Source organism: Lepidochelys olivacea (genome assembly GCF_965140295.1).
Source record: "Lepidochelys olivacea isolate rLepOli2 genome assembly, chromosome: 7".
Taxonomy (NCBI): domain Eukaryota; kingdom Metazoa; phylum Chordata; order Testudines; family Cheloniidae; genus Lepidochelys; species Lepidochelys olivacea.
In genome coordinates this window covers 56,799,237-56,825,815 of record NC_140417.1, presented here as the reverse complement: position 1 = coordinate 56,825,815, position 26,579 = coordinate 56,799,237, and the positions used below count along the sequence as shown (strand labels likewise).

General features: G+C 42.2%; 1 protein-coding gene across 1 annotated transcript in view; it reads right to left on the bottom strand.

Moving 5' to 3' along the window:
* TM9SF3 (transmembrane 9 superfamily member 3) overlaps nt 1-26,579 on the bottom strand; it is an 84,132-nt gene that overhangs the window by 49,547 nt on the left and 8,006 nt on the right. The window contains exons 2-3 of the mRNA XM_084632911.1: nt 18,729-18,924; nt 6,517-6,639 (exon numbers count right to left, since the gene is read on the bottom strand). Of these exons, the coding sequence (XP_084489037.1) occupies nt 6,517-6,639; nt 18,729-18,924 (319 nt within the window). The remainder of the gene's footprint in view (nt 1-6,516; nt 6,640-18,728; nt 18,925-26,579) is intronic.

Genomic DNA, 26,579 nt, shown 5'->3' with positions numbered 1-26,579 from the left:
CTGCCTTGGCTTTGTAGAAAGAAAAGCACTCATCTCATTTTGCCTGGATTCAATTTAAAAGCAACAAAGGTTAGGTAACCTTCTAGATGTTAGTGAATCAGATGCAGTCCTTCCAACAGTAATTTGAGGTCAATGCCTTTTCATTGTCTACAAATAAGAGTTATTGTAAGCTATCTAGATATAGTCTAGCGAACACTCTTCCATTTCCAGACCTTCCAAGCTTTCCTCCTAAGGGTAACTTCAAGTGTTGATGGTGTGTTAAACTGGTAAATCCAACCATGGCCTAACAGTCTCTCCCATGGTGGACAACCAGAAGGAATAGAACACACTGGCAGGCAAACTTCTACCATGCTCATAGGCAAAATTAGGACAGTCATAAAAAGAAGACCATTTTGATGGAAGCTCAGATTTCTTGACACCTGTTAAGAAAATTGGTCTGCTTCACCAACTAAGGTAAGCATAAACTGCCTAGAATTCATAGCAGGAGGCCATGCCATTTGGATTCTATTCCCCCAAACTCCTCAGAACAGACTTGTTTTCTATCAGTAGCACATGGTAGGGCTCAGCTAACCCATTAAGGAGACACAGTAACAAGCTGAACCAAGAAAAAACCCACCAAGGCCTTGTCTACACTAGGAACATTTTACATTGTTAAAAAAATATGGTGCTTAAAATGCAGGCAGGCAAGTCTACAGTAGGCCTCCCAAGGGTGGTAATCTTGCGGAAACCTGCTGAACCGATGTTAAGGCCGATGAATAACAGCAGGAATGCAGTATTCAGCACAAAGAATCACTAAAAAAATGCTAACAGGTTCCAGTTACTGAAAATCCAGTTTCTGTCATTCCCAGAACTCCAAGAGAAAATTCTCAGCCACAACCGACATGCACTTGGTGAACACTCGGGGGGCTGTTGAGAGGCCAAATGGAAGGGCAGTGAATTGGTAATGTTTGTGGTTGACCAGGAAGCGCCTGTGCGCTGGACGAATCACTATGTGAAAGTACGCATCCTTCATGTCAAGGGCAGCATACCAGTCTCCCAGATCCAGAGATGGGATAATGATGGATAGGGAGACCATGCAGAACTTCAACTTTACCATGAATTTGTTGAGCCCACGCAGGTCCAGGATGGGTCTGAGACCCCCCTTGGCCTTGGGGATTATCAAGTATCAGGAGTAGAATCCCTTACCCCTTAGGTCCTGAGGAACCTCCTCCACCACTCCTATGGCGAGGAGCACCCACACCTCCTGGAAAAGGAGTTGCTCGTGAGGGGTTCTCTGAAGAGGGACGGGGAAGGAGGGAGGATAGGAGGAGAACTGGAGAGAGTATCCCGCTTCCACTGTGTGGAGGACCCAGCAGTCCGAGGTTATTTGGGACCATGCATGGTAGAAGTGGGACAAACGATTCAAAAAGCGTGGGGAAGGATCCAGGGGTGAGTCTGGTGCACTGTCCTTGGGCGTCCCTTCAAAAGGCGTGCTTGGAAGCCGACGATGGTTTGGTCGAGCCCTGGCCTTGTCTGGACGGTGGGTTGGAAGGCTTCCTTCTGCCATTCCTTCCCATCCACCTGTAAAAGTCCTGCCTCGGCTGAGAAGGGGAGGAGTGCTGCCACGGCTGTTGGGGTTTGAAGTGCTTCCGTTGGGTTGTGGGGTGTGCTTACCCAAGGACTTCATAGTCGCCCTTGAGTCCTTTAGACTATGCAGCCGAGAGTCAGTCTGATCTGCAAACAGGCCTGCCCCATCAAAGAGCAGGTCCTGCGTTGTCTGCTGAATCTCAGGCGGTAGGCCCAAGGCTTGCAACCAAGAGGTGTGCCTCATGGCAATACCTGAGGACAAGGTACTCGCTGCCGAGTCCACATCATCCAGTGAGGCCTGTAAAGAGGTCTGTGCCTTGCCCTCCTCTACTATAGCCCCAAACTCCTCCCTGGACTCAGATGGCACAAACTCCTTGAACTTAAGCATTGAGTTCCAGGATTTGAAGTTATATCGGCTCAGGACTGCCTGCTGGTTGGCAATCCTGAGCTGGGCCCCCCAGGTAGAATACACCTTGGGGCCAAATAAGTCCAGACGCTTGACCTCCTTGGATTTGGGCGCTGGGGCCTGCTGCCCCTCTCTCATATTTACAGCTGCAACCACCAGCAAGCAGGGCTGCAGGTGCATAAAGAGGTATTTGTACCTCTTTGAGGCCATGAAGTACCTCCTCTCGATCCCTTTGGTTGTAGGGGGGATGGAGGCCAGAGTCTGCCAGATAGTCTTAGCATTGGCCTGTATAGTTTTGATGAGGGGCAGAGCCACCCTCGAAGGACCTTCTGGGGCCAGAATGTCTACTATCAGCTCCTCTGACTCTACCACCTCCTCAGCCTGCAGGCCCACATTCACGTCACCCTGCGCAGAAGGTCCTGGTGGGCATGGCTGTCTATGGGAGGCAGCCTAGAGATGGAAGTGCCTGTGACAGCCTTGTCCAGGGAGGCCAATGGGGGAACCAGATCTTCCCGAACCTACTGCTCATCAGTAGCCTGATAACCTACTTTGCTGTTTGCCTGCAGCTCAGGGACCTGAGTTGGAGTTGGTTGGGGGGGGGGGGGGGAGAAAGGGCATGGCACCTCCTCAGCCACCCCTAGGGGTGGGCTGACTGGCTTAGGCCTCCGGCATCCTTGGTTCAGTCATGGCCGATTGGGAGCCTTAGACTGGGCACCCTGGGACTGGTTGTATACCCACGGAGTCCAGAATGGCCACTGAGCTGGTCCCTGCCACTATGCAGGCCACAGCCCTGCCCCCACCTCAGAGCGTCCATGGCCTGACTGGGGACGGTCCCATTCCAAGTACCTAGACCCCACCTCCGAGCCCAAGGAACGGGATTGGGACCGCGAAGGCCAGGGCGGTGCCGAGTGAAGCTGAGCCAGGGAGCGGAGCCGTGAGGCTGGGGAGCGGAGCCGTAACCTGGAACTACACGGGGTCGTTAAGCAGTGCTGAGGCTGGTGCCAGATCCAGGACCTGCTCCGTGAAGGTGACCGACGTGCGTATCAGCTTCTTGATTGGGAGGGCTGGCACGATCTGGAGTAGTGCCACGCGTTTGACCAGTGCCAGGACTCAATCAACGGTGCTGACGGTGAAATCATAGCTGCTTTGCCTCGAGACGGTGCCATACGTTGTGGTACAAGAGGTTTGGCGCAAATCATAGGCGACCTTGGCACCGTCATGGCAATGAGGTCCCTTGCAGCCGCAAAGGTGTCCGGAGTGGACGGTAACTGCATCTCCTCAATGCTGTGGATCGGGGAGTCCAACGGAAACTGACTCGACAGTCCATCCTGCGGGACTGAAGTCAACTGTGCCACTTCCGCAGGCTTCGGCACTGGGTGCCCCTCTCGAAGATGTGTCCCATTGGCCGGCGCCGGGGGGTGGGCCTCTGGGATGAAGAGCCACTCCGCCCTTGCTTCCAGTGCCGCTTCGGTACCAGGGAATGGGAGTGGTGTCGGGTCAATCCCGCCGGTTTCAGCGCCAGTGCCGCGAGTCTCTACCAAAGTCCATCTGCCCCGCTGTGCTACGCATGGAAGAACTCGATGCCAGGTCCTGCCACGCTGAAGAAGGCTGAGGTCTAAGTGTTGCCTCCATAAGGAGCTGCTCAAGGCGAAAGTCTCCCTCCTTTTTGGTTCTAGGGCAAAAGCCGTTGCAAATCCTGCACCTATCGTCTTAGTGAGCCTCCCCCAGACACTTCAGACAAGTGTTGTGGGGTTTGCTCATTGGCATGGGCTTGGATCAGGACTTGAACCCTTGGGACTTGGGCATGAAAGCCCTCCCAAGAAAAAGCGGTCGGGACGGAGGGTAAACCCCCCCCAGCCTAACTGCTACGAACTACTACGAAAATAAACTATAATAACTAAATAAAAAGTTATAAGAACGAGAAACAAGAGCTAGGGAAACGTGGAGAACTTGCTAAGCAAGACGCCACAGTTCCAACGACTGTCACACGCGGTAAAAAGGAACTGAGAGCACGCCAGGTCAGCAGGGTCATATATTGAGCGCCACGAAGGCAACACTCCAGGGGGCTCCACAGCCGACCCGAAGGGTGCTGCTAGGGGAAAAACTTTCCCATGACTGTGCAAGCCCCGCGGCACACGCCTAATTGTAATCGATATGAGCAATCACTCAAAGAAGAACTTTCAAACTTCCAACAAGAACATTTTAACTTATGTTTTAATTAATGAAGGATTTTCCCAATAGATCATAAGAATTGTATTAATTGTACTGGAGGATCATTGCAACAAGTAATTTAATCAATCACCCACCCAAGAAGTTTACTGCCTCACATATTGCATTGTCATTAAACTCTTAAATTTCCTATCAGATAGGTACTAAACATACATGAAAAGCTTTGAATTACACTAGAAATAGCTAGTAACCAGAGTGGCAGTTGACCAAATATTAATGGTTTATTAGAGAAATGTTAAGTGCTCAGAAAAATACATATTTTAAGCTTTCACTCCTGAAGGTAGTAATCATGACCAAATCTATAATGCTGTGAGCCTCTGAGAAGGAGCTAAGGATGCAGGCAGAACATCTGAGTGAGCGTTGGGCAGTATCATGCAGGATATTGACTATCAAAAGGGACCCTGGCTAGTGGCTTGGTCTTTTTATTGTTATTATTATTAAACTACAGTCATATACATCCCTCCTGGGAAGGGGCAGAAAACTGTGTTGTAACTGACAAAAAATAATTCACCTGAACACAAGTTTATGTGAAACTTGACACACTTTTTCCTTGCGCTTACATCCAGTTTCATAAGGCTGTCTTCTTGTACTTTTTCTTTTCTGGGGGAGAGGAAAGGGAATGACAGACAACCATGGAATCCTCTAGGGAAAGAGCCACTTTATCCCCAAGATCTTCTGGGAGTATAAGTAGACCCTAAGAAGATATAGGGAATAGCCCCATCTGGCATTAGGAAACCCTGCGGAATGAAGACCCCCCTCTACCCTAGTTGTTTTCTGTTGCTGTGGTCTGGTCCAAAGAGCTCCTGATGGGCTAAACACAGCTTGCTGAGCAGATGTGGCATAATTATGTTCTTAATTCCAAAGTTAACAACATTTTAAATTAGAGTTTACATCAACTCAACTCTGATCCTCCTCTTTTAAGTACAGAGCACCTACCTCAACTCCATAGTAAGACCTGTGAAATTAAGTTACCTGGTATAACCAGCAGGAGAGAAGCTCTCATTCAACTAACTGTGCTGAGCCCTTGTTTCTGTCACTTTAGACTGATCTGAGATTTCCCACTCCCTCCACTAAGGTCCACCTCGTACTTCCGCCTCTCTATAATCAGACTATGAGAGCTGAAGCACCTATGTAAACAGGCAGAATTTGACTGAATTAGAAGATGGAAATCGGCATTGGCAGAAAAACGTGGACACAAAACTTAGCGGGCAAGAAAGTTTGCCACTAGTGTACAAGCGGCATCTAAAACCTCTCCTGCATAAATAGGGGGGGGGGGGGTATGAGGAAGGTTGAGATGTCACAGATGGACACCATTTGGATAAGAAGAGTTTTGATCCAAGATCTAAGTACAACTTCTAGACCAAATTAAGAATGTCCAACAAATCCCTGCTCAGAAGGGGGACTTCCAAAAAAAAAAAAAAAAAAAAAAGAGTCAAGACAGACTGCAGAAAGAACAGACTGATAATTTACGTATCCCTGGTTTAGTGCCATTGACTCAAGAGCCACCACACCAAGACACTGTCCTGCACAACTCCTCCACTAATTTTTATGTATTAGGAACGTAGAAGCTGTTAAGGAAGATGCCACATTTACACGTGAGTCTTAACAAAAAGCATGCAGAAATTCAGATCAATGACACTGAATCTAGCTTTATTTCTTGTCCTTGATTTTGACTGCTTACTATCCTTGACAAGGAGCAAGGTAAGTTTTTTGAAGATCAAGGAGCAACTAAAATTAATTTATTTCACTTTACACACCCAAATACTGTATAAAGCCCTTTAACGACATTAGAGATTAACTTAATGGCCATTGTGCTCTGAATTAGAAAACTCAGAGGCTATTAATACAAAGTTAAAGTGATCTGAAAACTAAACGGCTTGCTGAGTCTGAGTGGTATAGTGCCAAGCCCCAGCGGCATAGTGCCACAAAGCAAGTTCTGGCCCTGTTAGGCACACAACTCCTAAAAACTTAGTTGCATGTGCATATCCAAGTGAAGCATTTAGCCCTTAAAACTCAGCATTAGCAAAACTATATTTTTGGGAAGAAATTGTTAAAACAGCTTTTCACTGTTTTTAAGTATACTGAAACTCAACACCACAAGTGTTCCCTCAATAAAGTTATCAATCCTTCAACATCCTCTTTTTCATTCCTATTATTATTAAGCTACATAGAGGCATGTTGGCTGTCAGTTTCCCTTAAGGAAGTTTAGTCAATAAGTACAGTGATCTCATTAATCCTCTCAGCACAGTACTCAGTCACTCAACGATTGACAAACATGATGTAAGTATTTAAGTTATAGCACATATAGCACTTACCCCATATTGGCAAGTCATCAATATACATCTGATACCAATAGTGATTTTTGATAGCATACACAAATGCATCTCTCTTTGCTTTGTCCAAGTCAATTTCACAGTATGTGGTCTGCATTACATCATCTGTGGAAATTAAAATAATATGTTAATGACATATTAATGATAGCTCTAACTAAACACACAAATTAAGCAGATAGAGGGGGGGAAATGCATATTTCCAGAGCTTGAAATTCCTATTGGCTATGCATCCTCTGGCAGGTAACATGTGAGCAGCACACTTAATAAAGCAAGCACTGAGGTACCTAAACAAATGTCCCTGCTTCTCCATTCTCCCCCAAACACAGAAACAACAAAAAAGTTTTAGATCACCATATTACTACTTTATCCACAAACAGATTGAGACACACTTGCCAGTAGTTTCTTATCTGAAGAGGCTAAGTGAGGACTCATGAAGCAGCAGCAGCAAGCTAACATTAACAGTCATTCCCAAAGGCCATCTTGTGTTAGGAACATTTGCAGAGCCAACAAGCAATTTTAAATGTGCATTAGTATATTTAGTTGGTAATTTCACAAATACAAGAATACAATATTACAAGTAAAGATAATAACTAACCCCAGCTCTGTACTTCCAAGCTCAGTCACTAGTTACTCAGTCCCATTCAAATATCCCCATTGGCACTAGCAATATGGCTCACCGCAAAAAGAACAGGTTTCAGAGTAGCAGCCGTGTTAGTCTGTATTCACAAAAAGAAAAGGAGTACTTGTGGCACCTTAGAGACTAACAAATTTATTAGAGCATAAGCTTTCAGTGGAATGCATGCGATGAAGTGAGCTGTAGCTCACGAAAGCTTATGCTCAAATAAATTGGTTAGTCTCTAAGGTGCCACAAGTACTCCTTTTCTTTTTCAAAAAGAACATGTTTTTCAGCTGTTTGGTATTTTCAGCTATTTGGTATAGAGCGGGAGCAAAGCAAATGGGAAAGAAACAGACTGAAGAGAAGACAAAAATGGGAAGGTGACAAAGAATGTAGAAGACGACACACGGAAAAGGAAGTGAACCTGAAACTTCAAATTGGAAAGCTATTTGAATTACTGAAAATTCAATATATAAATGTGGTTAACAGGCAAGTACTTTCAGTAGCTGCCATGTTACTGAGTGACATTTTATGTGATGTCTGGATTTCAAGCCTTGCATTTCCTTCTGAAGGGAATCAAGTTAAAAGCACATATTTTTTTTAAAATGCTTATTCTGGTAGTAACACTTTAAATTATTAAAGCTAGAGTTCTAAAAATCTACTTCACATAATGCGAGTCTATTTTCATTATTCAATCTGAGTGAAATAATCAACAGTGAAAATGAGTTTTTTAGGTCAGATGTTCTCAAACTATCATATTGTGGACCACAAGCTAATGGAGATAAGCTCACAAACAAACTCCTCATCCAACTCTGGGCAGTGAGGACACTTCCCGTTTCCAACCTGAGGTTCTAAGCTCTTTGGGGCAGGAACTGTCACTGTCTGCACTATGCCTAGCACAATGAGACCTTGTCCTGCATCCTCTAGATGCTACTGCAATATAAATATCAATCATCATCATCATCCCCCCATGGTAAAGAGTTCTTGCTTACATAAAGAAGGTGTTAGGAAGTTAACATTATTTTAGCGCAGCTAAAATTAACTGGTAGTTGGAAACAACAACTTCAATGCCATTCAACCAGTCAGCACTCTGCAAATGGCTACCAAGAGCTCTGGGTGACAGACCACTTTGAGATCAGTTTTAGGCCATTTAACTATCAGGTTCTCATGCCTGGCACAATGTGATGCTGAAATGGCACACACAAAGTTCTGTTTGTTTTTTTAAATGGATCCCATTCAGTTCTCATTTTTAATTCACAGAAACATTTCTGTTGGTCCTTACCTTTCTGAAGGGTAATTTTAGGCCAAATTTGACCCGTGTGTGTTTAACAATTGCTCAGAGATCACAACAAAAGCATCTATTAGTAGAACATTATGATTCTTGTTAAGTATAAAATGGTCAAAGAATGGCAACAACACAGCAAGTCCAATGATGTTTTATTTTGGAAAAAATGTAATTCCCCCCTTAGTAACAAATCCAAAGCGTAGGGACTAACTGCTTTTTCTAATTTATGCCAAGCTGACTTTAAAAAGGGTTATGGTGAAATCCTGCCAACCAGAAAATATGAATATGAATATGCCCCAGAAAAATATAGGCTCAAACTCAGCATAGGCATAAGTGGGTTTAACCAATATCCATAGCTCAGCAACACCATCAGATTCAAATATAACTCTGAACTCCCTGGCCTTTGTCTGCTATCAGACAAACCTTTAAATGTGTGAAAAGGTAAATGCCAGGAATCTGCAAGTCCATTACAATATTTGTACACACACAGATACTAGTTTTGTTTTTAATCAAATGATAAACATCTGAATACAGTGATTAACTCAGACAATGAATAAGCAAGATTACTAAAGTATAACCATGTAAATTGATGCATATAATCGTCCTTCTTGACTCTGTTATTTAGTTGTATTTCAGAACCTAAGCACTACCTTGTGGTTGTGAAGAAACACTTTAAAATGTTAATTAACAGGAACTAGTATAGCAATGTCTGCCTCAGGGCTTGCCTGCACAGGAAGTTATTCCAGAATAGCTATCTAGCTTTAAATACACACCCTCTCCCTTGCTCATTAATGACCAGGCTCCAAAAGTCTAATGATATAAAACCACACTGTCCTGAACTGGACAACTCTTCTGCCCTCCACCCTAAGCCAAAGCAATCTCAAAGTAGAGAGAAAGCACATTATTTCCTTTCTGACTTCTCATTAGCTTGGGGATGTTTGGTCTTTTCAAAACAGAACCAAAGGGACAGTTCTGAAAATGGGATTCAGAGGAGCTGAATATCATACAGAATGGGGTGGATAAGTCAAGGACTTAAATATCTGCAATTGTGGTATTAGTAGGCAGAGTTTTAGTGTTAAAGACACCTGAGAGGGTGAAGTTCAGAAAAATCTAGCCATTTATGCAAGGCTCATCTCCACAGTATCAGCACCTGCACACACCTTTAGAAAGGCAGCCATTTTAATTAGGATGAAAAACCCCATCCCATGATGAACAGAGAGATCGGAAAAACACAGAGTGAAGAAACTGGTCTAGAAACAGAGTGAAGAAACTGGATGAACAGTTATTGAATGTGAGCTGTTCCTAGCTCAAAGCATATCCTGAAAAGCCCTATTTTCCAGTGTAAAGGATCTCAGATAGGCTGTCACAACACTGCTGAATCTGTATTAGAGGGAGCTAGCCTAGTGAGTTTTCTTCACTCATACATTTTTCACATTTATTCAGAAAATAAATCTGTACATTTGGAGACTTACAATCCCCGTCCACAAGTTGTTGCACCCCTGACACATCTGGGAAATACCTTTTCCTGATTCTTCTCCATTAAAACGAGGAGAGGGAAGGACACTGCAGCAAGTCTCTTCCTCCAATACTAAAGCATTTACAGAAATGTCCGAGAAGGTATTCAGAGACCTCTGAGAAAGACTTATGTGAAGGCACCAGATCCTGATTCTGAGCCCATTTCTTCAGAGATATAATAGGGAAAGAGAAGGTTCTGCAATGATCAAATAAGATTTTTGACTATAAAGAGATCTCTAAACAGGACAGAGGACAGAAACGAATGGATTGTTCAACCTGCATATCCAGCTTTCTTGAGGATGGCAAGAGTATGACATGCAAAGAATGTTGGCACAAGAACAAATCAGCATAAACTGGCCATGAATACATTTAGAAATTAGAAGAAGGTTTCTAACCATCAAGGAGGTTCTGGAACAGCTTTCCAATAGGAGTAGTGGGGGCAAACCACGCAAGTTTTAAGATGGAGCTTGGAAAGTTTATAAACAAAATTCTGTGACAGGGTTGCCTGCGAAAGCAGGGGACTAGACTCAAGACTGGAAGGGACTTCCCTACATAGGGACACAATGACCCAGGTCTAAACCAGCCTGATTAACACTGGCAATGATGGTGGGAGTCAGGCTTTATAGCCCTTTTTATGTCTCTATGGGAAAGAACTCCTAATCTCGGCAGGCTGAAATACTGGGTGGTTGAAAGAGCCCATTTCCTTCCCTTGGCAAAGCTGTTTTCCCCACTATTAAAAAAAAAATTCTAAGGTTACTGAAGCCACTACTTCCATTCCAACAGGAAAAGTTTCTGTTCTCATACTACACAGAAACATTTATGATGGAAGCAACAGTCTGATAGACCACAAAACAACCCACTGCTGTTCCCATAGTCATGAAAATAAAAGAGCCATCCTCACCGACCAAAAAACCTGAGATGACAGAGAAGAGCATCAGTAACTGACTTGGTGTATGGCTAATCTTCTGGAAGTCAAGAAACAGCGTGGGGGAAAAAAGGGAAAGTAGAATACACAATGAAAGGGCACAAATATTCTCATGTGCCTGCCTGAGATAGAGAAAGAAGAAAATCCCCACCTGTACTGGTAACCACCAAGTCACACAAACTGACTTCTTTTCCAAGCTGTTCCCATATCTATGGTGTGCTCTTGCTAACGGGGATGACGCAGAAAATTAGTCAGATAAAATATTGTTTTCATTCATATTTAGTAAAATCCATGATCTGTAAATATAGTAAATTAGTAACAAAAGGATTGTTTTCTAGGGTGGTTGCCAGTATCATTGACTGGTATCAGCAGATTCGTCTAAAGGATAGGGTCAATTTAAAAATCATGTTAACACAAGTGTCTTTCCTTGTGTTAGCAACAATGCTTTAAATTGTTAAAACTGAAAGTTATAAAATCTAATTACATTTTGCCATTTATGCCTGTCACCAGGTCTCCACAGGCTTCCTCCCTCTTGAGCCTGCACCCTGTGTTTAGGCTGGTACTGTATAATAAAGAATCTTCCACACCTTCTTTTGCTGGATCACCCAAGTGTCTTTATTTACAGTGTTCATGCAGTTCCCAGATCCCCCAACAGCTAGTGCCCCCCAGACCCTCCCCAGGGTCTCCTGGCTTTTGAGGCTTCCTTCTTTGGTAAGGAGACCGTGATACCACCCTCCTGTCTCCTCCCAGGCTAGCACCCCCACTGAGGTTTGCCCAGGGCTTTTATAGCCCTCTCGTGCCTCAGCCCAGCTGTCAGTACTTAGCTCAGCATGTTACTCTGAGCCAGCCCTCATTAGGGCTTGCAGCTAGGCTCCCTGCTGTATACCAGTCTCTCTACTCCTGGCCAAAGAGCAGGCTGCAGCCAGCATTATGGCAGGGCCTTAAAGGGGTTTACCCCTGCCCTGACACAATGCCCCTCATTGTTTTTCACTTTGTAAGATTAGGAAATAGAGAGTCTTATTTTGGAGACATTTGGCTACCCAGAACCTCAACCCATTATCCCCAACTGCTGGAAGAGGGAAGGCTATTGCAACTTTAACCAAGATAGTGGAATAGGTTTGGGGGACTGGGTCGTGTTGAAGAATGGTCCATCTTTTGTATTCGGTTCTGCCTGCTAGATATCTGAATTAAGCATCACACACACCCCTTAGTTGACAGAAGGAAGAAAGAGCTTTGCCAACTTCCTCCCTTCTAAAGCCTTCTAGGTACTGCAAGGGGTGAGAATTTTCACTACCTTATTGATTCTAAAAACTCTTGGTTGCTCTGAAAAAGAGGATTCCTCTATTCTACAATAGTCCCAAACTTTTCTGTATGCCCTCTGCTGCTGCTCAGAGCTCTCTCAAGCAGTAGCATAAAAATAACATGATTTTTGACACCCTCACTATTGCCTTTAGGGTTATAAATAGCAGCAATTATGACTAATTAACTTCATTTTGCAGCAGCTTAAGGATTTATAAGCAGCAGCAGCAACACTGGAGTTCTGTCTGCAGATTCAGGAAGACAAAACTCCCTAGGTCTGCCTTCGGTATGGTAGGTTTTCACCATCTTAAAACATTCTGCCTGTTAAGCAAAACTTCATTTCCACAGAAGTTGATGGTATAGATCTCCACACTCAAAGACAGCTTTCCACTGACCAGCCTTAAATAGATTTTTCAAGTCTAAGTCACATGAAGTTCATAATAATGAATGCAAGATCCCAGTACATCTGTTTTAGCAATTTTAAAGGGAAATATTAGGAATGTTTCAGATTATCTAGCTAAAGTCAGAACATTATTTCTTTTAAGCACGTGTCCCTTCTTTAGTATTATGGAGGGGCAGAGGAAAAGAGCTTACATAGCAAAGAATAAGATTTCATGTCATCATCTTATTTGGTTTAGTGATCCTAGAGAGTGGGGCTCCTGAAAGTGCCGGGGGGACCGCTGTTTCTTTGACCTCTGTGTCCTTTGCAAGGTTTATCAGAATTCTCTTACTCTAGGAACTCTTTTTGGCATGTGCAGAGAATGAGTTGTAACTAACTACGTTCCCCCTCCACCCCCAAGTCACAACAATCATCTTTCCAAGTCTTACCTAAAGGATAGACCATCCTTTTATCCAGCAGCTTTCGATTTAGTACTGGGTCGCGGAATGTAAGGCACTGGGTCACGGCAGCTCTGGTCAGCACCACCGACCGGGCCGCTAAAAGTCCCGTCGGCGGTGCTGCCAGCCTGAGGCAGGCTAGTCCCCGCCTGTGCTGACACTGCGCTGCGCCCCGGAAGCAGCCAGCAGCAGGTCCAGCTCCTAGGTGGTGGTGGGGGGAGGAAGGAAGGAAGGAAGATGACACAACACAGAGCTCCACACTCCCATTGGTAGTTCTCGGCCAGTGGGAGCTGGGGGGAGAGGAGGGGAGGAGCAGTGCCTGCAGGTGAGAGCAGCATGGAGTCACTTGCACGTCTCCGCCTAGGAGCCAGACCTGCTGCTTGCCACTTCTGGGGAGCAATGCAGTCCATGGCACAGGGACAGGCAGAAAGCCTGCCTCAACACCGCTGCTAACTGGGAGTTGCCCGAAGTAAGCCCGCACCCTGATCCCCTGCCCTACCCTGAACCCCAAACCTTTCATCCCCGGCCTCACTCCAGAGCCTGCATCCCCTGCCCAGAGTCCTGACTCCTTCCCACACCCCAAACTCCTGCCCCAGCTCTGAGCCCCCCCCAAACCCGGAACCCCCCTCCTGCACCCCAAATCCCTCATCCCCACCACAGAGCATGCACCTCCAGCCCAGCCCAGAGCCCCCCTCACACTCTGAACCCCTCATTCCCAGCCCCACCCTGAACCCCAATCCTCTGCCCCAGCCCTGAGCCCTTCCCACACACCAACCCCCTCATCCCCAGCTCCGTTGGGTCGTGGACATCAACAATTTTCTTCAACTGGATCACTAGAAAAAAAGGTTTGAAAACGACTACTTTTATCCACCCATTTCCACAAGTGTTTCCTACCAAAGTGGCTTAGTAAATAACTAGCGTTTAACCCACTGAAAAGGAAAAGCCTAATCTGTCTTTTTCCCCTTTTATCAGCCAGGGAAGTAAGAGCTACCTTACCTGACAGAGGAAATGGTAGTGGTTTCCACTCCCTAGGTTAAGTCTGACTATGTTAAAAGAATGAGGAGTACTTGTGGCACCTTAGAGGCTAACAAATTTATTTGGGCTAAAACCCACTTCATCAGATGCATGGAGTAGAAAATATAGTAGGAGATACACACACACACACACACACACAAACACACACACACACACACACACAGAGAAAACATGAAAAGATGGGGGTTGCCTTACCAACTCTAACAAGACAAATCAATTACAGTGGGCTATTATCAGCAGGAGGAAAAATCACTTTTATAGTGGTAATCAGGATGGCCCATTTCAAACAGTTGACAAGAAGGTTGAGTAACATTGGGGGGGGGGGGGGAAATCAGCATGGGGAAATAGTTTTTAGTTTGCGTAATGACACATCCACTCCCAGTCTTTATTCAGGCCTAATTTGATGGTGTCCAGTTTGCAAATTAATTCCAGTTCTGCAGTTTCTCATTGGAGTCTGGTTTTGAAGTTTTTGTTGTTGAAGAATTGCCACTTTTAGGTCTGTAATTGAGTGTCCAGGGAGGTTGAAGTGTTCTCTGACTGGTTTTTGAGCGTTATAATTCTTGACGTCTGATTTGTGTCCATTTATTCTTTTGCATAGAGACTGTCCAGTATGGTCAATGTACATGGCAGAGGGGCATTACTGGCACATGATGGCATATATCACATTGGTAGATGTGAAGGTGAACGAGGCCCTGATGGTGTGTTCCCTATGTTAAGTGACCCTTACTACCTGTGCCAGTGACTGCCATCAAACAATGGCAGCTAATTTATAAATTCACAAGTGCAGAAATGAGCAGTCAAGTAGTGAAGCAGACGGTAAGTTAAGCTATATTTTGGGGATTCACTGCTTCTGCTAGAAACTCCAAGGAAATAGATCAGTTTACGTAAAGGCTTTTACATAGCCTTGGGAGCTTCAGTTAGATTTTGGCAATAGTCAAGATTTTGGGACACTGTACTCCATCTTGCATTTTATCTCTTCTTAAAGAGACACTCAACTAAAATTGCAAATAACCACTGGCACCTTAATATTTCAATCTTAATAGTGTAAGTCCACTTTTTGCTTTATTGACGTATTGCATTTTCAGCTTGGCGAACAAAAATAACTATAAAGTCAGTTTCACTTTCAGATTCTTAATGTTTTAATACTGGAGTTTCTAGCCCTCGTGGGCTAATCATAATCTTCAAACACCAAGTGAACCTAAACCAATACAGTGTTATCTTTCCAAGTGCGTCTGTGGCTGCTGACACGTGACAAGACTATGCTGAGTGAACAGTCAGTTTTGCTGGTTGTCATAAATATAAAGGGAAGGGTAAACCCCTTTGAAATCCCTCCTGGCCAGGGGAAAGCTCCTCTCACCTGTAAAGGGTTAAGAAGCTAAAGGTAACCTCGCTGGCACCTGACCAAAATGACCAATGAGGAACCAAGATACTTTCAAAAGCTGGGAGGAGGGAGAGAAACAAAGGGTCTGTGTCTGTCTGTAGTCGTCTTGGCCAGGGACAGAACAGGAATGGAGTCTTAGAACTTTTAGTAAGTAATCTAGCTAGGTATGTGTTAGATTATGATTTTTTTAAATGGCTGAGAAAAGAATTGTGCTGAATAGAATAACTATTTCTGTCTATGTATCTTTTTTGTAACTTAAGGTTTTGCCTAGAGGGGTTCTCTATGTTTTTGAATCTAATTACCCTGTAAGATATCTACCATCCTGATTTTACAGGGGGGATTTCTTTATTTCTATTTACTTCTATTTTTATTAAAAGTCGTCTTGTAAAAAACTGAATGCTTTTTCATTGTTCTCAGATCCAAGGGTTTGGGTCTGTGGTCACCTATGCAAATTGGTGAGGCTTTTTATCCAACATTTCCCAGGAAAGGGGGGGGTGCAAGTGTTGGGAGGATTGTTCATTGTTCTTAAGATCCAAGGGTCTGGGTCTGTAGTCACCTAGGCAAATTGGTGAGGCTTTTTACCAAACCTTGTCCAGGAAGTGGGGTGCAAGGTTTTGGGAAGTATTTTGGGGGGAAGGACGCGTCCAAACCGCTCTTCCCCAGTAACCAGTATTAGTTTGGTGGTGGTAGCGGCCAGTCCAAGGACAACGGGTGGAATATTTTGTACCTTGGGGAAGTTTTGACCTAAGCTGGTAAGGATAAGCTTAGGAGGTTTTTCATGCAGGTCCCCACATCTGTACCCTAGAGTTCAGAGTGGGGGAGGAACCTTGACACTGGTACAGTATTATGAAGAGTAGCAAGTGAAAGTGTGAACACTCCTCTGAGTCTCAGGCTTCTTCTTGGGAAAGTTCTAAGCAACTGCAGAAGAACTGGAGAGAGCAGTAGAGACCATTCCCAGCCATGATGCTGTGGTGGAAAGTTTGAATAGTAGAATCCTTTCCCTACCTGACCCTCAGGAGAGTGCACAAGAAAACTCCTCCTTTCCAACAGCCAAAGGAAGCAGAAGAGAGCCTCTATTTTCCAGCCATATGAAAGCAAGAAATCCAGTATGAAAATGGAGCCATCACAGCATGGCCCAATGATAATGACCCAACAGAAATCCTTGTAACTTCTCCCCTCCCAGCACTTGTGGGGCTAGCCTCCTCAGCAGTATGCTGCCTCTGGACCTCACGTGCACCCTCCATATTCCCATCTATATCTGCTTTTTGCTGGTATGCTTAGTCCTCTAGAGAGAAATTGAGGACATTTTTCAAGCAGACTCATAGCAGTTTCTCACTCGTCAATAAAATGCTTTGAAACTTAAACCATGCATGCTCATCTGCATTGCTTAGCTTATCAGACCAAGCTGCTCTGTAAACTCTTCATAAGTTATGAAGATTTACCAGACAAGTTAAGAGTGGCTATGCTAAAAAACTGACCTGCCTCAGCAAATGATTTTCCAAAAAAAAAAAAAAAAAATTCCTGATATTGAAAGGACTTTAAAAGACCAATGATCTACTGTTAATTAATAGTACACGTTTTCTATTATTTTTCTTAAGTAACTTCATTGTGCTTTGTGTCTCTGTAGATAAAGATTTTACCATCAGCAATGATCAGTTTTACAAAAGACTACAAAAAACCTTTTCAAAGTGGAACTTCTACCAAGTTAAGTCAAAAAGAAAAGGAGTACTTGTGGCACCTTAGAGACTAACCCATTTATTTGAGCATGAGCTTTCGTGCGCTACAGCTCACTTCATCGGATGCATACCGTGGAAATCTCCTGCTGGTAATAGCCTATCCAAAGCGATTGGTTAGTCTCTAAGGTGCCACAAGTACTCCTTTTCTTTTTGCGAATACAGACTAACACGGCTGTTACTCTGAAACAAGTTAAGTCAGTTTTGTAGCTCACTTTAACAGTCTTCAACACAGGTTACATGTAACCCATGTATTGTGCAATTTCACATTTAGTTTTAGAGATTCACTGTAGAAGCTAGGAGTTCATACAATATCATTCAGAAGAGGCAGTAAGACATTAATTATCCTGTTGATCATTATTTTAAATGTAGTAGTCCCATTATTTCTTTCTATTCATTTAACTGGAAAGTGATCAATCTTAACTGTGGAACTTCATGTCATTTCCCTCCCCTAAACCCAATTCCAATTTATTTTTAACTTTATATGCAATAAAGGTTCAAACATTGCCTATATAAGGAAAATTAATGGTAGCAGTGCTTTCAGTCTGAATTGTTATAGAAAGTAGACCTCTCACTTTTTTGGTTTTTCAATTTTGTGTTTTATCAACTTTTATTTTTATAAAAATACTGGGCAAAAAAAAAAAAAAATCAATAGTGAAGCTTTTACAACTGGAAGATTAAACAAGATGGATAGAATAGTCAACAACATTAATTTTGGGCAAGACTTTCAAAAGTGCTACACCACCCCAGGAGCTGCATGTGCTCAGCATACTTGAAAAAAATCTAGTCACAGTAGTACCCACGTTCTCACTTACAAGTTCTTCCTTTATTATGCTGAAGAGCATTTGGAAGAGGTCCACAGCTCATGTCTACCCCAACAGTAAAAACAGCAACACCATAATTCCAATTTTACACACCAGTAGGAACAGTATTACCAGAACACACACAAGTTTAAAGAGTAAGATTAAAGCCACAGAATATGCTCTGTTCTACAAAACAAGATTTCCTTCAAAATCAACCTCAAAACATTGTTTATATTCTACACTAAGTTTTTCTAAAGAGGATATATGGCTAAATATCTCATATGTCTGAGTTGTCCTGTTTTCAATAATACAGAAAAGCAAAGAGAAGCCCCTCTGATATCTACCTGTGCCAATATGTGGTATCGGGCAGTCATTTTACATGTACTCTCTACATAAATTAAGAGCTGCACTATTATATTTTGAAAACTTTTTAACCTTCAAAAATAAAAGCAATATACTCTACTTTCATACTGAGCATTCTTTGATTTTCTTCAATCCTGTCCACATTCAACATTTGAATGGCCATAATCAGTTACCACAAAAGTTTATTAGCTGCTGCAAGGAAATATCTTTAAAGATGAATGAGAGAGAAAGAAATTCAGTGTTTAAGAGACCATTTGTAATAAAGGCCTCTGTTTTCATACAGAATTGTGATCAGCAATAAGAAATCTACTAGTCAAGGGAACTGAAGGTGTTTCTTACCCAGGAGTTTTTAATTCAGAGATTCAATGTAGGGGATTTTTTAATATATCTTAGAATGCTTACCTTTAAATTTAATGTCCAGACCACTAAATTCCAATTCAACTCCTTGAAGTGCTTCTCCTAGTGTTTCATGATAATGACTGATGCTTTTTTTTGATCCCACGCAAAAGGGAAGAGAGAAGTATTTGTATGTCTCTTGGCGATTGTGATAAGGTCCTACTGTATTCATCCAAAGAACGACTTCTTCTTTATCTTGGTACTAAAAAAAAACATATTGAAACATATGAGAAGTCTACCTCAGGAAAATTAAGCACATCCATTCTTCATGTTATTTAGAGAGGCAATGGTACATTTGTGGAGTTCAGAAAGGAGGGGTCCAACACCATCTGCTCTTTGAATTAGACAATTAAAAGAGCATCACATAGGACAAATATTTGGGGGAAGGGGGGAGAGAAAAGGAGAAATCTATGCCTGCTCCTCTTAGGCATTTAAACAAATATTTGGCATGAGGGTACGAAGCATCAGTGGCCCTTCACAGGTAACACTCCCAGAAATTGGAAGCATAGTAACTTACAAAAAGCATTAAAGATAAACTCCTTTATCTTTTTTATCTGCAACTGTATAAATTTACCAAAGACTGCATACAGGGTGCATAAATTGTACCTTGGTAGAACACAAGTACCCTCCATCTTAATAACTAGAAGTAGCAATGAGGGTAGCCCTCTCAACAGGGTTTTGCCCTGGACTTCTCTGTAAAAGCAATTAAAACCTCACCTCTTGTAGCTACCTCTGGTCACTAAATATAGTACCCCAGCCAGTAGCTGTCTAAAGTTTTTTCAAGCTCTATCATAATAATTCCAATACTCTTAATATATGCACTCCACAGATAAATGTCTCCAGTAATGGTCAGATATTGGGATGGACTCACAAAACTAAGACTCAAAAGTGTTTAAGTTATCACTCGGGAAAATGCTAACCTTGACTATTTTTTTATTGTGCTTTTAACAGTCTTCACAGGACTAAAATAGTTTACCTCTAGCCTTTTCTCCAAACTTCAATATATTGATGACTAATTCATCAATTCATCTAACCACGTGGATCCGGTTTTCAAGCCAGGAATAGGTGCATATAATTGTATTTGCACATGGCAAATCCCATTTTCAATCCTATTTAAGAGCTAAAATTCAGGCCCCATAAATATGCAAGAATGAAGTGTTCTCACAAGGCTGAGATGTGCACAAATGGAACAAATATTTATGTTACTTTGAGTGGAAAGGGGAATCAAATGTCAATTAGTCATAAGTGCATTTTTTATTGTGCAGTCAAAGTAACTGGTAGATGAGAGTTAGATATTTTTCATTTCAACAAATGAACAAAAGTCCTTAAACACAATAATTATGAATAGTTAACTACCATACGGCTAGTTGGGCCTAGAAAGAATTAACTACAAACCCACATGTAGAGTGCTTGAGTCATGAGTGGTTAAAAATATGTTTTATTCTGATTTTGCATTTAAGTCACCGTGTTTTGAGAAAAGATTTAATACTTTCATTCCATCATGCCACTTTATTAACAAGTCAAAGCTACATAAAATGGAAAGCCTTGTATTCTTTTGTATTACATCTGCAGCAATCAATGATAAATATCTGGTCAGCTTCACTACTGCATGTCCAGCAATAATACTAACCAGCTACTTGTCAGTTTCACTTTACTTGGGAAGTAGCAGAGGTACACAGGAGATTTTAGGGATGGGGAAGGAGAAATGAGGAGGGAGCAAAGAAAAACCATACAACATGTGAGAGAAAGCCAGAAGTGGTTCCCCGCTCTGCTATGCCAGTATAACCAGCAACTTGAAAGGTTATACTGGCACAGCATTAACAATCCATCTTTGCAGAAAGCTGAGGGAAGGTGGGAAGTATAGCACTCAACAACTGAAGTGAGCATTAGGCTCCTTACCACATTCCTGATGCTGCTGGCAGATTGGGGGCTATATCCCCATCTTTCTCTCCTTTTGTAATGCTTGACTTGACTTTTGTACCTTCCTCCAGCTAGTGGTTTTTGAGTAAATGTTCAAGTACTCAAGCATTACCTTTCAAGATCCAAGTTCAGTACTGTTTCTCTCATGCAACTGCTGATGACATGCTGACTTGTAAACAGAGTGGTATTCTTTTTCAGGAGTGGATTATGTTAATTTTCTTAAACTTCTGAACTCTTGTCTTCCACAAAGAGTGAAAAGGGAAAAAAATTAACTCCCATTTTAATAATGTACTTATTTGCAGGCAGTTTGTTACTGAATGGTGACCTCTAGACTTTTTGGAAGCATTCCAGGTCACCTTTAAAAATGTATTAAATCAACTGTATACTATATGCAAGTATAAACATGGGGAAATAGTTTTACTTAGTGTAATGACACATCCACTGCCAGCCTTTATTCAAGCCTAATTTAATGGTGTCCAGTTTGCAAATTAATTCCAATTCAGAAGCAATATTACAACAAAAAAACTTCAAAAACAGACTCCAACAAGAGACTGCTGAATTGGAATTAATTTGCAAACTGGACACCATTAAATTAGGCTTGAATAAAGACTGGGAGTGGATGTGTCATTAGACAAAGTAAAACTATTTCCCCATATTTATTTTTTCCCCCTACTGTTCCTCACACGTTCTTGTCAACTACTGGAAATGGCCCATCTTGATTATCACTACAAAAGTTTTTTTTCTTCTCTCCTGCTGGTAATAGCTCACCTTAACTGATCACTCTCGATATAGTGTGTATGATAACACCCATTGTTTCACGTTCTCCGTGCGTGTGTGTATATATCTCTCTCTTCCTAATGTATTTTCCACTGCATGCATCCGATGAAGTGGGTTTTAGCCCACGAAAGCTTATGCTCAAATAAATTTGTTAGTCTCCAAGGTGCCACAAGTACTCCTGTTCTCATTGTGAAATGAGTTATCAGTTTCAGTCTTAGGCCACTGAATAAGCAAATTAAAAGACTCCCCCTGCATCTCAGAAAGAGATGAGATAAAGATGGAGCATCAGATTCCACCAAGTTTCCTGGTCACTCATTACTTTATTTAAAGCAGATGTGTGTTTATTGGTAATAGTGTTTACTATGAGCACTCTCTCCACCTTGCTATCAGAAAACTAGTTTTGATCAGTACTTTCATCTAGCAGGAACCAAAGATACAAAAATAATCTCCACCAAAACACAATGAAACATACATCTCTTCCTCGTCATTCAAAAAACTTCATAATTAGAAAGCCATAATATCCTATCCCACAATATTTAATTAAGCCTGGAGTCTTCAAGAGTAAAATGATCAGAAGACAACAACTTCAATCATTCCAGTAAGATGTTTATCACACTTCCTCGCTATACTACCAACAAACCCTAAAAACAGGAAGCACTCAAACTGGTACCTGGACAACTCCAACATCCCGGAAGACAGGAACAGCTCTTGTCTAAGAGAGCAACTTAACTCTCTTGTACCTTGGACTGTAAACCCTCTGGGGGAGAGATCACACCTTGCCCATAAAGAACCATTTATTTATATAGTGCCATAAAGTATCAGTGTAGCAATCTTACAAATAACAGTTGCCATTCTCCCAACAGCATGAAGTGTGACTTGCCAAGAAGCCAAGACAACTACAAGTACAAGCCAAGCCAACTGTTCCCTCCTTAATTAAGCACACAACAGAAGTATTAGAGAATTTAGGCGCTTGGAAACAGACTGACTTTTTGAAGTAGGAAGAACTACCACTCGTTACACAAAAAATATATATATATAAAGCTATACACAAAAACAGTGCATCTAAAAGTGTCTTTTACTATTATTAGCTTCATCCTTGCAATGAATTGTATGGGATGTTCAACTTAGATTGTAAGTTCCTTGGGGGGTGGACCTCTCGCTTTGTGTGTGAATAATTGTATTGCTATTTCTTCCAACCCAAAAAACCCACTGAAATAAAATATACTACACAATTATTCTTCAAACCTAAGAAGCACACAAAAAGGAAATCTTGCCATTTCTGCAGACAAAGACAATAATTGAGCCTCCAGTCCACTAATAAGTCAGGCCTACCACTCTTAAATGTATCCAGTTAGTATCTAAGGTCATAAATCAACTTACTTGCTTTTTTAGCACAGACACTGTTATGATCAAACAAACCATTCTGAATCTGCAAAAAACCTCAATGGATGCTGAGCTGTCTGGACAAATGCAGATCTTCTGACAAAGCTCTGAATTTGACTATCTGCTGTTGATTCTACTTATTAGCCACACCCCTCTTTCTAATCATTCCACCCATAGGTTTCTAGACAGTCCTAATTTTCTTATTGTTCCCTAATATGCATAATAACCATGGATGTTCTCACTCCCCTATTAACAGTTAAAGTTATAATCAGAATGAAATCAGAGCCTAATATTTTAGCATTAAAAAAACCTTTCAAATATGTTCATGTCAATACTTTGGAGTGACTAGTCCAACCATTAAAAAAACAAAATCTAAAGAGTCGGTCTTTTCCTTAAAAAAGGTTTTAACCTGGACAAAACTCATTAATTCCCATGGTGATGTAGAAGTGATGCTATTTGTGTATAGGTTACTGCACAGTAAGAAGTTACTAAAGGATGCAGCTGAAGCAAAGTGTACTGGCAAAATTTTAAAGGCACCTAAGATTTGTTTCTAGAGAACCAAACAATAGAGTATTATGGGAAAGAAGTAGGAACATTGTGTTAAGCTTTATTAAAAGCATCTACACATTTCAAAGACAGCAAACCAAAATCTGAATAGATCAATTGTCACTAAGTTCCCAAACTACTTCATAAAATCCATGGCCACACACTGTGAAGACACAGTGGCTGACAGGCAGCACCTTGTACTGATAAAGTTTATTTCCTACACAGAAGCATGAGTGTCTGATGAGTATCTGAACACTATGTGGAAGCAGGCTGCTCTTAAGTCAAAAGTCCTGAACAAGTTTGCATTGAAAGATTAGTGATGGAAGCCAAAAACAGTATATGGGATTTGAAAGTCCTGAGGCATTGTTTAACTTGCTTAGATCTATACAATGGAAGAAAGGCTGTCCTTCAATATATGGAAGTGTCAGGAGTTAAAGATCTTTTTCCCTTGTTCTGACTTGGAATTTCTTCCATACCCCCTTCCTCAAGAAAATCCACCGTAGGCAATGGATCATGAGGGTCTTTTAGAAGGGACAGGGAAGGCGAGTTTGGCAGCAGTATAGATTGGAATTGAATGGTATCACCTAAGACCCACCAATCTGTTACTCCATGCCATGCCAGTAGCATATGAATCAAATGAACCCCCCAAAAGGAGGAAAAAGGGGAAGGGCACACAAGCTGAAGACTGAGGGGTCTTAAGATGTAGCACCACAAACTGCGCGTCAGTAACTGAGTCAAGGTAACAAAAGGTACAATTAATCGTGTTTGGATCCTGGTCTGAAAGAAAGGCTTGCAGCCTTCTTGCAAAGTGCAGAGGAAAAACACACTCAGGTCTGCTCACTGAAGATCAAGGAGCATATGAGAAACCAACATGACACCCATTCGCCCTTCACACCTACGTACCAGGCTATAAACCTAAGTAACAAGTGGCAGGCACTCCCTCAGTTTGGAGAAATTATTTCAGGCACTAGGTAAGTCATTCAGCCACATCATACAGGTCTGAGAGACTGAGTTTTAAATCAATGTCATCAATATATAGAAGTCACTAAACCTACATCTTCTCACAAACCTTTCTAATTAGCCTCACACTCTGAGCAGATGTGACCAAACAGAGTCCTGAATGAGAGGATCTATTTGGCAACTGCTCATTTACTCAGTTCTATCCTCTATGATCTTAGAAACCAAGACAGCAAATCAAAGTCCCTTTTACTTCTGCTAGGGTATCGAAAGCAGCATTGAATAAGGCATGCCATGGGGGAGCCAGATGGTCTTTTCTTAAAATCACTTGTACTGTAAGATTATGTAACTGGATGTGATAGTTTCAGTCTCCTGCTATTCAAACAGCAATTTCCTCTTTAGCTACAAAAGATTCAATGACAGCTGGATTTAGGCATTTGGAAAAGAAAAAAATGAAGACTGCATCAGGAGCTCCCTATGAGGACAAACAGAATAGTCAGTGAAGAGTTAGCAGTGATCAGGTAAAGTGTGTGAGAACAACAGTGTCAAAGTCTAACTCAACAATAAGATAAGCCAACAAAACTAGGAGAAAGTAAGAGCAGATAAACAGACATTTATCTGAAGAGAGCTTCTGGTTCTCACAGCACACAAGATGGTAAGGGTTTTGATCGGTCTTGTTTAAATATACGAAATAAACATTTTTACAAAGGAATAAATTTCTGCCTCAGCTAGAAATTAATTCTAATGAGTCTTGTGGGTGACAAGCAGTAATGCAGTAATTGTGCAAAGTGGTGAAACAAGTCAGTAGTCAGTCATGATTATCGGAGCAGGGGACATGAGGTGATAACTTTACTTAAATTTAAAATCTATAGTTACAGTAACTCCTCACTTAACGTTGTAGTTATGTTCCTGAAAAATGCTACTTTAAGCAAATCCAATTTCCCCATAAGAATTAATGTAAATGGGAGGCGGGGTTAGGTTCCAGGGAAATTTATTTTTGACAAAAGACTGTGTGTGTGTGTGTGTGTGTAGAATTAATATATATATAAAATATACACAGCATAAGTTTTAAACAAACAATTTAATACTGTACACAGCAATGACGATTGTGAAGCTTGGTTGAGGTGGTGAAGTCAGAGGGTGGGATATTTCCCAGGGGGATGCCTTACTGCTAAAATGATGAACTAGCACTCCGCTGAGCTCTCAAGGGTTAACACGTTGTTAATGTAGCCTCACACTCTACAAGACAACATGAATGGAGGGAGAGGAGACAGCATGGCAGAGACACACTCTGTGTGTGTGCGAGAGAGAGACAGACAGACACACACACACAAATTGCCCCTTTAAGTACGCTGACACCGCTCTAAGTACACTGCCCTTTTAAGTAGATCAAGTTAAGACAGTAGCTGCTGCCAGCAAGCTCCCTCCCTCCTGAGCCCTGTCCTGTCCCCCACCCTGCTTTATGGAAATGGAGTAAAGTAGTGGGGGGGGCGGGGGGACACCCTGACATTAGCACCCCTCTTCTCCCCCCCCCTTTGCACAGGAAGCAGGAGGCTCCTGGGAGCAGCTCCAAGGCAGAGGGCAGGATAGCACACGGCAGCGGGGAGAGGGACAGATGAACTGCCCCGCAATTGATAGCCTGCTGGGCAGCTCCCACACAGGGAACTTAGGGGATGAGGGAGCTGATAGGGGGCTGCCGGTCCACCCTGGTTCCAAGCCCCCACCAGCTAGCTCCAAGGGGCTGCTCTTCCTGCAAGCAGTGGACAAAGCAGGCAGCTGCTAAACACAGTTATAAGGGAGCACTGCGCAACTTTAAACAAGCATGTTCTCTAATTGATCAGCAAAGCAATGAAACAACGTTAACAGGGATGACTTTAAGTGAGGAGTTACTGTACTTCATTAACAAAATGCAATTCCTGTTTATAATAAAAACATAAGCAAATTTACTGGTCTATTTAAATGAAATTTTAGATTTATTTGGCTATGAAAACAAGCTTTAGCCAAGCTTCCAGGGCTCCTTCAAACCAACAAAAATTACTTATCTTGTGGCCACAAAGGACAACACTATTTTAGCAATGCCCACATCATAATCTTTATCCCCTTTCTACCCCACCTTGTACAAAAAACGTGTGTCCCTTAAAACGACTGGAAAGACAGCCTTACAGCTACAAGATGATGGCCACCTGTGTCCTAAAAAGAATATAACAGTAGACAGAACTGTTAAATAGGTGCTGTTGAATGTAACATGAAGGCAGCCAAAAAAAAAGCCAACAA